At 29.5% G+C, this 11,517-nt stretch overlaps 1 protein-coding gene across 1 annotated transcript in view; it reads right to left on the bottom strand.

Annotated features, from left to right (window-relative positions):
• Positions 1-1,110: 1,110 nt before the first annotated feature.
• LOC107442647 (uncharacterized) overlaps positions 1,111-11,517 on the bottom strand; it is a 91,849-nt gene continuing 81,442 nt past the window's right edge. Inside the window, exon 3 of the mRNA XM_071181443.2 lies at positions 1,111-2,594. Coding sequence (XP_071037544.1) covers positions 1,758-2,594 — 837 coding nt within the window. The 3' untranslated portion in view covers positions 1,111-1,757. The remainder of the gene's footprint in view (positions 2,595-11,517) is intronic.

The raw sequence follows: 11,517 nt of genomic DNA, 5'->3' as shown, positions 1-11,517 counted from the left end.
TTAATGAAAATTCTTGGAAATTATAATCTTGAATTTTTTTTATTTCTTTTATCCGCCCCACCATACTTTTATGTCTTGGTAATTAATTAGAAAAATGTAATTTCAATAAAAATGTTCTTAGTTTTTTATTTATTAATTAAAGGAGCGCAAAATATCAGTGAAAAAAACTTCTTCAAAAAGATTGTTTGTAATTGCTTAATTTTTGATGATTTTATTTTTAAATAATTAAGCATTTATTTTTTTATTTTTACTTAATTATTGTTATTTCGTTAATTTTTATCATTTATATATATATATATATTATTTTATTACTCATTAGTTATATATTATTTAATTACTTCGTAAGTAAGTACTATTTAATAACTAATTAATTAATTGTTTTTTAATTTAGTCACTTTTTAATTTAGCCATTTTTTAATAACTATTATTATGATTATAAAATAGTTATTATGAAAATTAAAATAAAAAAGATCTTTCAATCTGATTAAAATAACACACACGCATAATGGTGCCAACAAAGCCTTTGCTTCTACATTTACTTAGGTGTACTTATTATATTTTTTTGTTTAATTATTAAAGCAATGTTATTTTGTAAGATGGTATTCGCAGCAATTTATCTTTGTGATTTAATGCCTGAACCCAAATGGAATATAATATTTTTAAACTAGTAAAAAGTAACAATTATTCGGATATATTAGGTTTCTAGTTTTAAATAATCTTAATAATTAGTAAATATTTGATACCTTCTTTAAGCCAGTTGCGATTTTCTGAAGATTATGTTCATGTTATTATTTTTAATTTTTATAACCAACATGTATTGAGTTCGCAAAATTAAACTCGTCAAATAGATAACTTAGGTGTGTATAGTTTTAAAAGACATCGGAAATTCATCTCTTTAATTGCTAAGGTATATTTAAAATTTTTATGAGATATTTAAAAAAAATCCTTTGTAAATAGCATAAGAAGTCAAAAAAAGATTGAGTAACGGAGCGTAATATTTTTATCTGATATAAAAGGATTTTTTTGATTTTAGATTTGGCCAATTGTAAACTATTAGAAAGAACTTTACATTAGAAACATTAATTATTTTGTTGTTAGTTTCAAATATCCTTTTTTTTTGTTGGAAGTTGTATCAAAGCTAATCATATCTTTTGTAGTGCTGAATAGAATTCTTAATTTACATTTTTCAAAACTTCTGAAACAGTTTTATTCATAGCTAGCACGTTTGTTTTCTTTTCTAAAAGTATGGAAAAGTAATCATTTTGTTGTCTTATCTCTCTTTTCCTCTGTGACCATTTGTTGGTTACGACCAAATTATAGTTTGTGAAAACTGATGTCAAAACTGTTTTTAATACGACTGTTTCCGTCAAGTGTTCTATGGCAAATACTACACATTTTTTTCCATGAAAGTTTTAGGTTATACCCAAAAGACTAGTGTCCTGATACATTATTGAAACGTTACATGCTGCAAAATACACAGGACCAGCAATAAATACGATTTCTTCTCTGTTGTTCTAAGCTGATTCAGTTCCTAACATCAATAATAAAGTTTAATCAGGACTGAACTTGCAAACGATTACAACTTTTAAATCAAGCTCGTAGCTCTCTCTGGTCGATCTGACACAGCCTCATTCTACCTTCAAATTATCACAGACAACATGCCTCATCTTTCATAAACAGAGACAATATGTCTCAGCATTCTTAAGCAAATTTACTCTTAGCATGAAAGCTAAACCAACAATTTAATATTTAGTCAACTATTTATCTCTATACAATGGCAACTCCGGATAATTTTCGAAGCCTTTAGGAGTATGGATTTCATACTGTGGACTGTCTTTTGGTCTAGGTCTTGGATTCCGGAGTCGTCTTGGATATCGGTTAGGTGGTAAGGCCGGATTAATCAAAGAATAACTTGGAGTGTTAGAGCCAATGTTTGATGTTTTTTCTCTGAAAATATATTCTTGATTGACATTCGGTGCATCAAAGTAAATATCTGATTTCAATTCTGAATTATAATCATTTGGCACATTTTGATGGAAAACCGGTGGTTTGTTAGGAGATATGTTATTTTGGTAATAATTTGCATTCGAACCAAACGGAGGATTGTATGTATCTTGTTGTCTTCTGGGTAAATTCCTCTGAGCCTCAAATATAGGGCCATTGTTGTATAAAGAGTTTTGATCCACAACTCTTAAATTTTGTAATGGCTCATTAAAATGATTATTTTCTTGGGGAGGGTTCGAAGTAAAATTATAGCGAGAAAATATGTGACTGCTATACTCCAGCTGTGGTGAATTTCGAATTGGTTGCAATTGTGGCTGATTGTTGTTCAAATTTTCTTCGACTCGAACACTCACATGAGCTGGATCTACTGGTACTGTTCCTGGTTCATTAGTTCTAACGGTAGCTCGGAATCCACGGTGATCTGCGATGTAATCAACTCTTCTATAAGTTCCGGATGGATCTATGAAGCTGTATGAACCAGTTTTGGCACCATCTGGATCCGTTTTTTCTTCTCGAACTTGTGTGGTGCCGTAATCATCAGTGAATCGATAACCAAAAGTGAATGGAAGTTTGGCTGCTAAAGCAGGATCCTGAAATTAGAAAAGAAACAGAGAAAGTCATAAAAGTAAAAAAAAAGATATTAGCCTTATAGCGATTGCTTGATTTATTCGTCCTAAGGAATAAGTGCACTGTATTGTTTCCGTTTCACTTTAATGTACTTAAATAGAATATTTATCACTTGATAACCTTATTGAGTATATTCTGGCTGTAAATTCACTAAAATTGTTAAAGTAATATCATTGCAACTTGAGAACAGAGAATAGGAAATAACCAACGGTCAGTGAATTTTAATTATTTTGATTCGATTTTCCACGTTCCCTTTTAACTCGTTTAGTTCGTTCTGCGTATAATTGTTTCAACAATATATATATAAATATATATATATATATATATATATATATATATATATATATATATATATATATATATATATATATATATATATATATATATATATATATATATATATATATATATATATATATATATATATATATATATATATATATATATATATATACATATATATATATATATATATATATATATATATATATATATATATATATATACATATATATATATATATATATATATATATATATATATATATATATATATATATATATATATATATATATACATATATATATATACTAGAGGGCTAAGCCCCCTCCTCGCTGCCGCTCACCAGCCCAGATAATTGCTTCGCAATTATTGTCGTGCTTCCTGGCAGAACGCAATTTTTCCATTAAAGTTAAAATTATCCAGTTAACATATATGTAGTAAAAGAAATTTTTGCTTACCCGCTTGTGCTTCTACTTCTAGGGTCCAAATATTACACTGGTGTGCAAAACTTAAGCAACAAGTGCGTTTTCAGTCATAGCTCTCATTGAAAGAATTTAAAGAAATCGCTCCTTAAATAGCCCAGAAAACGCTTGATATTTAAAGAAACGAAGTTTCAATAAAAGATTTTAAATGAAGAAGTATTTTTAATTAAAGTTTTGTACACGAAGTTTTTTATTAAAGAGCGAACTTAATGAGAAAAATCATGAAAAATTTACATTAATAAATTTATTTATTTATAATTGCTGTTGAGAAAAAAAATTATTAGGGTGAAACTGAAAGTGATAACTTTTCTTACACGCTAGACCTAAGTACAAAGATTCAAAAATTAACTCATTAACTGCATTCTCTGAAAGTACCAATTGTAAGCATATTGTACCACGGGTTAATTTTTGTTTCAAGGATTATTTCACTCTTTCGAGTTAACACATTATATACACCGGTGTGCAAAACTTAAGCAACAAGTGCGTTTTTTGTCATAACTCTACAAGAAATCATCCGATTCACATGAGATTTGAATATGATGTACATTATTTTGCACTTAAACGATGGTAAAAGAATAATGGCACAGAAATGAATATAAAGCTTAAAGTAGGGTATGGAACAAAAAAAGGCTTTATTTGACATATAGTGGCGTTACACATGATTGCCTGAAGAAGCGTAAGTACAACTGGCAGATGTTCCCTAGTATGGGAAATGCCCTCCCCTTACTGTAATTGTTGCTTGGCATCGTCTCTCCATGCTAAGCACCAGATTATCCAAGAGTTCTTGGGGTAAACGTCTCCATTCATCCTTTAACGTATCTTTCAGCTGATGGGAGTTACCAGGAGGATACTGTCGTGTCGCAAGGCGTCTCTCTAATGCATCCCACACATGCTCTATGGGATTTAGATCTGGAGAGTAAGCTGGCAAATCCATTCGCGTGATACCTTCACTTTCCAGTAGCTCTTGAGCATTAGCAGTACGGTGTGGCCGGGCATTGTCATCCATAAAAATGAAATCTGGTCCAATGGCCCCTCGGAACAGACGCACATGGGGTAGGATTACCTCATTGCAGTAGCGGTCTCCACTTACAGAACCTCGGTCGAAGATCTGAAGCTCAGTCCGCCCGTTCAACATAATGCCACCCCAGACGACAACTCTAGGACCACCGTAACGACCTCTTTCCGCAATGTTATTGGGATGAAATCGAGCTCCAACCTCTCTCCAGATCAACTGACGTTGAGAATCGCTTGTAGCACTAAAACGACTCTCATCTGTGAAGAGGACGCGACTCCATTGATGAGGAGTCTAGGTTTCGTGTTCTCTGCACCACTCTGAGCTGTGCCGCCGATGGCTAACTTTCAAAGGTATTCAGCGTTCAGGACGTCTAGCAAATAAGCCACCTTTGTGGAGGCGTCTGGCCACTGTAAATCTTGATGCTTGTCGTCCTGTGGCTGTGCACAGTTGCTGAGATATGGTGCTCGCTGACTGAAAACGGTTTCTTTTCGACTGGAGGACAATGTAACGGTCATCTCTTGGTGTTGTTTTCCTTGGACGGCCACCACCAACCTTCCGAACAGCTGTACCAGTAGTTTTAAAGGCATTCCAAGGACGAAAAACAACATTTTTGTTGATCCCGAACTGTTCGGCGACACTGGTCACACTACGCCCCTCCTCAAGCTTCCCAATCATTTTTCCTCAAGTAAAGTCGTCTAAATGATTTCTTGAAGACATGTTTTACAAAACAAATCACTTGCACTTGCAGCGAATGTCTTTAACTACGGTGCTCTTCATCCTTTTATCACAGCTTTGACCTGCGCGCTCCGACCCACAAGGTTTACGTACACTTACATCACCTACGACGTTTTATTTCTAAAATTTGCATACAAATAATCTTTCTACTGAATTACGTGCACACCATACTGCAATTTCATGGCTATCTTATACTTTGTTGGGGAGCTGTGGCCGAAAAACCACTTATTGCTTAAGTTTTGCACGCCAGTGTATTATCTATTAGTCTTATTTAAAAACCTTACTTAAATCTTATTTAATTGCAAAATCTTGTTTAAAACTTTATTTTAAAGAATATTCTTGTTTAAAACTTTATTTTAAAGACATTTTAAAGAATATTTTCTAATTCATAAGTTTCATTTGTATTATTTTTCTATTTTAGTTCCTATAAAATTTAATTAATTAATTTTTCTAGTTCTATTATTTAAAAAGTCCCGATATACAAATAAAAAAATTATGCACATAAACTAATTAAGTGTATTTATTTCATTTTATTGTTCGACTGATTAAGAGAACAAACAATATAATTTTAAATATTTAGATTATCAATTAAAGTTTAATGCTCGTTTCGGTTTGCAATGACAACTTCTAACCAAGAATTTTGTAAGTAGAAAGACTGTAAATGGAATGACAAGATAATGAGATATAATGATGATACAATTCTTTATAACAATGCTACTAAACCTGTTGGTTCGGGTACATCTGACTACCTATTGAAAAAATGAAAAAAAAAATAGTTCTAAAGCAAGTTCAATGCGTAGAGATATTGTAAACGTCACGGGTAGTGGTTAATTCCGTTTATATAAAAACATAATATGTGCTTAGTTCCGAGTTCACCTCAGGAATAAAAAAGGCAGGATGCTTTCTCATAGAAAAATGCACTTTGACTTTTGAAAGAGATCTCGCTTAACACCGTAAATATTTATCAAAACGTGTAATATCATGTAATAACTGAATCTGATCCTCTACAATTTTTAAATTACCGTCTTATACTATTTTATAACTATATTTCAAAAAGCAATTTTTACTCATTATCTAAATAAGAGAAAAATTTGTAGTTCATAAATAATAATGAAAGGCATGCTAAGAGACAATCTATGTGCATACACTTTTTTTAAAAAAAAGTAAACTAAAAAAAATATATTTTCTGATAAACAGCTTAAAACAATTTTTCTATAATTTGTACTGAAAATTATTAGAAAATAAACATTTAAAGAGGATTTTTTTAAACAGGTATTTATTTGAAGAATAATTTCAAAATTTGAAATTATTCTTCAAATAAATCTTTTTATTAATATACTCCCTTCAAAAAAGAAAAACTTACAAAAATTTAACCAGTTCGGAATAATCCCAACAAAGTAAATATTTATTATAGTAATCAGAATTAAACCTATAAACACGGATAATTTGTGCGTGTAATTATTATTTAAACAGTTAATTAATTTTTCTCAAAAATGGAATATGAATAAAAAGGCAGTGTTTTAAGGTATGGCGGCTTATTTTTACAAAAAGGGCCGTGAGAGGGCATTTATAGGGATCAAAGGGCAGGCAAGGTGGGCCGACCTTCTAAAAATGCTTAGAGAGAACACTGCTTAGAATTTTTAAATTTTACTTTGATGCCATTATTTTTTTGTAATATTCAAAGTAGTTAAAAAATAAAGACCTAAATTTTAACTGGTTCTCAAGACTTTTTATTCAATTACTAATATTTTCTACAACTACGGGAAAAGTGGTAACTTGAGTTTTCATTCTTTTATATTAGTGCTGCCATGCTGTCATCATGTTGTTACCGGGAAAAATTGTGGCCTTGGATTTAGTCAGTGTAATATATGCGGTAAAATTTTTCTATTTTTTGTAACATTTCTGATTTAGACGCATATTGTTGATTAGAGCCAAATAATTAATAATACTATAATTATTTGCTGTAGAGCTGTTTCAAATCAGCTGTTGACTATTAGGCTGTTCATACATTTAGTGATCCATTGGCGTAGTATGTCAATAAGCTCTAAATAACCAATCATCAGCATGTGTTTTTTTTAAAAAAATTATCCTTTAATTTCGATACTATACTTAAGTAAATGGGAAGCATAAACAATTCTGTCATAAAAAAATGTAATTGATTTTTAGGAAATATTTTAATTTGTTATTAGTTATTATTCTTACAATTTATAATTAATTTTCATAAAGGAAATTTTTATGATGAAAACCAGACCAAAAATGTTTCTCGAAAAAAGAATTTTCAATTTTTTTAAGTTTTCATAGTTTATCCTTTATTTCTTTCTCCACAATTCTAATTGTGAGAACACTTTCAAGCTAAAAATAATTAAATAACTTATTTAAGAATAAAAAATTATTGATGAAATCCTTAATAATATTTCGTAATGCGTGTTTATCAATCGAAATTTTTTATAGCGTATAAAAATACTTTAACAAGCATTATTGCGCTTATAATGTAAAAAAAGGAATATCACCTTTACATTAATTTAATAACATATCAGGATTTGTTCTGTTTAAGACACAAATCATTTGATATTTCTTAATGATTTTGATAGTGGTCTTATCATTTCTTACTCATTAAATACAAGGGTCACTGTGAAATAACATGTGATTTGATATCCTAATCCTTTTAAACAATGAATAAAATATCGATCAATATTTATTATTAAAATGCAATAAATTTTATTATATTTGATTATACTCATGAGACAATAGAATGAGTAATAAAATAAGCATGTTTTTTTTACAAATGTCGGACAAATTAGCTTTATTTAATGAATTTTAAAGCAAATAAAAGTTGTCTTTCATTTTTGATTTAAAATTTTTGTATGTTATTTTATATGAGAGCACATTTTGAGACCTGAAATTTATATTTGATATGCCGTAAAAGTTAATTATTGAACCTTGATGTTGAAATTCCATCTTCGTTTGAGTCACTTTGAAAAACCTAATTAAAAGCTATAGATCTTTTATACGACTTATTGTTGAGATTATTTAATACCGTATAGTAAATGCTTTTAAGCGATTATAAATTTATATTAATATTACATTAACGGCTTGTATTAAGTTAAATACGTACTTTTGAACTGATGTGTAATGCTAACTACATTGCCTTTATCGTGCTATTAATTTATAATCGTTGAGCCGTAATATTCATGACCCGCTTAACAGACAACTGGCTTAATTAACTATTTTAATATCCTCCAGTTTTGGTGTGTAATAACAAGAACATTATTAGATATTCTACGAAGCTATTTAAACACAGATGGAGATTACAATGTTAATTCCCATTGAGTTATTTAATAATTTCGTCATATAATTTATCACTACTCTAATCTTAGAATGAAACCTGCTATGTACGACTTTAATTTTGCATGTTGTTGTTAAATATGATTCAGTTATGTTGAAACATAAACATTATTTGAACTCTTACGTTTAAACACAGATGAAAATAATGATATTGATCCCCATGGATTCATTAATTATTTCTCCATATACTAAGAAAAAAAAGTATGGTCAAATATAATAGAATATGGTAAAATTTATAGCGTTTCTGCCTCTACGGCACCACCAAAAAGCACAGTAATTTTGCCAGATTTTTTTTCTCCGTGTATAATTTGATTTCTAGTAGTTGTCACCCAAAAAATATTATTTAAAATTCCACACTGTTATTTAAACACGGATTATGATATCGATATTTCTTCAACATTATAGACTTATAACGTACCGCTTTAAACACGAATTCAAAAATTCTTTAAGTTGTCACGCTACTGAATAAATGGTGTCAGATTCTAAAACCCTTCAAGTTGGATGATAGGTGGAGTGTTTCGAAACTTCAGTTTTGACACTATATCTGCTGCTCAGTAACATTAGATTTGACAAAAATAATGTTTGAATTAAAAACAGTAACTGCTATTATTGCATTCTGCGTCTTTGTAAAGCAATCACCAGATTAAGATCAGTGTGAAAATGCGTGAACCAAGAACTGCTCAGATCCATCACCGTTATCGTCCAGTTTTTTTTTTTTTTTTTTTTTTAAATTTTGTTTATATCAAAATGTGGTAAAGTCTTTTGCAATAGAGATAAAAAAGTAATTGCCTTCGAAAAATAAAAAAGGCAAACGTAGTCATCGAATGGATAACAAATGTTCAACAAGATGGCATACTGCGAATTATAACTAAATATTGGCTTGATTTTAAGGAATATGTTCCAGCTGTTATGAGGTACTGAGAAAAAAGTATGGTAAAAAATATCAGAATATGGTAAAATGCACATTATTTCTGACTCTCTGGAAACACCAAAAAGCACGGCAATTTTACCAAAATATTTTTCTCCGGGTATAATTTGACAACACAGTAAACTTCGAAAGCATATCGCTAAGCACGAACTTAATTCAATATGCTGTTTTTAGATATGTTGTAGTTATCACGCAAAAACACTATTGAAAGTTCCGTTTGCTTATTTAAACGCAGATAACAGTAATGATATTGATACCCACATACATTTTTTCAACGTTATAGACTTTGTAAGTATCCCGTTAAGCACGAATTCAATAATTCCTCAAGTTATCACGCCATTGAATTAATAGTGTCAGATTCTAAAACCTTTCAAGCTGGATGATAGATTGAGCGTTTCAAAACTTCAATCTTTGGAACAGTATCTGATACACAGTAGCATGTGTTTGGACGGGAATAATGTTTGAATAGAAAACAGTAACTGCTCTTTTTGCATTCCGTGTCTTTGTAAAGCAATCACCAGATTAACATCAGTGTGAAAACTCGTGACCGAGAACTGCACAGATCCATCACCGTCATTGTTAGCGTTTTTTATTCTTTTATTTTCAGAATGTGGTAACTTTTAATATAGTCTTTTATTTTCCAAAAGAGACCAAAAAGGAATTGGCATTGAATAATAAAAAAGACAACGAAGTTATGAAATGGATAAAAAATGCTCAATAATATCGCATTTTGCGAATTATAACTAAGATTGATTTAAATGAATTTGTTCCAGCTGTTATGATGCATCGAGAAAAAAATATGGACAAAACTACTGGATTATGGTAAAATTTATCGTGTTTCTGCCTCTATAAGAACACCAAAAATGTCGATAATTTTTACTGGAGCACATCGTAATGATTTTGGTGAAATTAAAGATTAATAAAGTTATGTAATCTATGATAAAATTCGGTAAAATGAGCTAAAATTGTTTTAATTTTGTCATGATACTTTAGAGCTTGACATAAAAACCATTTATTTAAATAAATTTACTCTTAAGTTTTGTATTTTTCACTAAATGTGTGGTAATAAGAACTATAAAGTTGAAAACTGGAATTTTCGGTAAATCAATATCATATGAACGGAAAAATTATCAAGTGAATGGTTTAAATATCGCATATTTTGGTTTTATTAACCAGAATTATATTTTTGTTTTTTTAACCAGAAATGTCTTTACGGTACTGTACGGTAAATTTACCATAATTTTTTTTCTCAGAGTGCCAATAATATCTATAACTGTTCCGAAGTAAAAATGTAAGTATTTTATTCTTTTTGATTGTTTTAATTGCAATAGAAACATTTAACTTATCATTTTTCAAGAACAGCAAAGAAATAGATCCATTATTAAAATTTTTACTGTCTAAAGTTAATCAGAAAAATAGATTACTTATTGAGAAACATAATGAACTTAAGTGTAATAAAAAAGAAATATACTTTTTCAGGAACTGATTTAAAGTTCGCGATGCTCCAAGTCTGGAAGTATGGAAGAGGAGCTAAGTCTAGCCTATAAAAGTCTGGAACTAATTATATATCTTGTTGGAACAGAAAATATATTTTAGAATTGATTTTTTTATAACAAGATATGAGTCATTCAAAATTATCTTTACAAAAGAATGTATACAAATTAAATTCATTGATTTGTAACGGAGTTAACTGTACTATTTAACTTTATAGAATTTATGACTATGGAAGAAAACTAATAAATTCACTAGTTTCAGCTAACTTAAGGGTTTTTAACATAAATTTATACAGCTTTCTATCTGTAAACTGTTTTTAGCTAAACGTAACATCGTGATATCATTTAAAAAGGCAGCAATCGTTAAAAGGTTCTTATTTAAAAAAAGAAAAAGAATGAAAACCATATTAATAGATAAGTGAGTGTACAATGAGACATTTATTAATATTATTGAATATTTATGTATAATTCCTAAATATCAGAACTGGATAGGTTTTAAAATTTTTAACATCATTTTTGCTTAAAAATTAAAACAGTATAAAGTATTTATTGTTATTATTTATTGTTATTATTTATTGTTTTATCCAAAAAATCCCGTGAACATCT

Source organism: Parasteatoda tepidariorum, chromosome 8 (assembly GCF_982258835.1).
Source record: "Parasteatoda tepidariorum strain Cologne lab strain chromosome 8, Ptep-v5.0, whole genome shotgun sequence".
Taxonomy (NCBI): Eukaryota; Metazoa; Arthropoda; class Arachnida; order Araneae; family Theridiidae; genus Parasteatoda; species Parasteatoda tepidariorum.
Note: the sequence above shows the minus strand (reverse complement) of the source record. Positions and strands in the feature narration are given on the sequence as shown.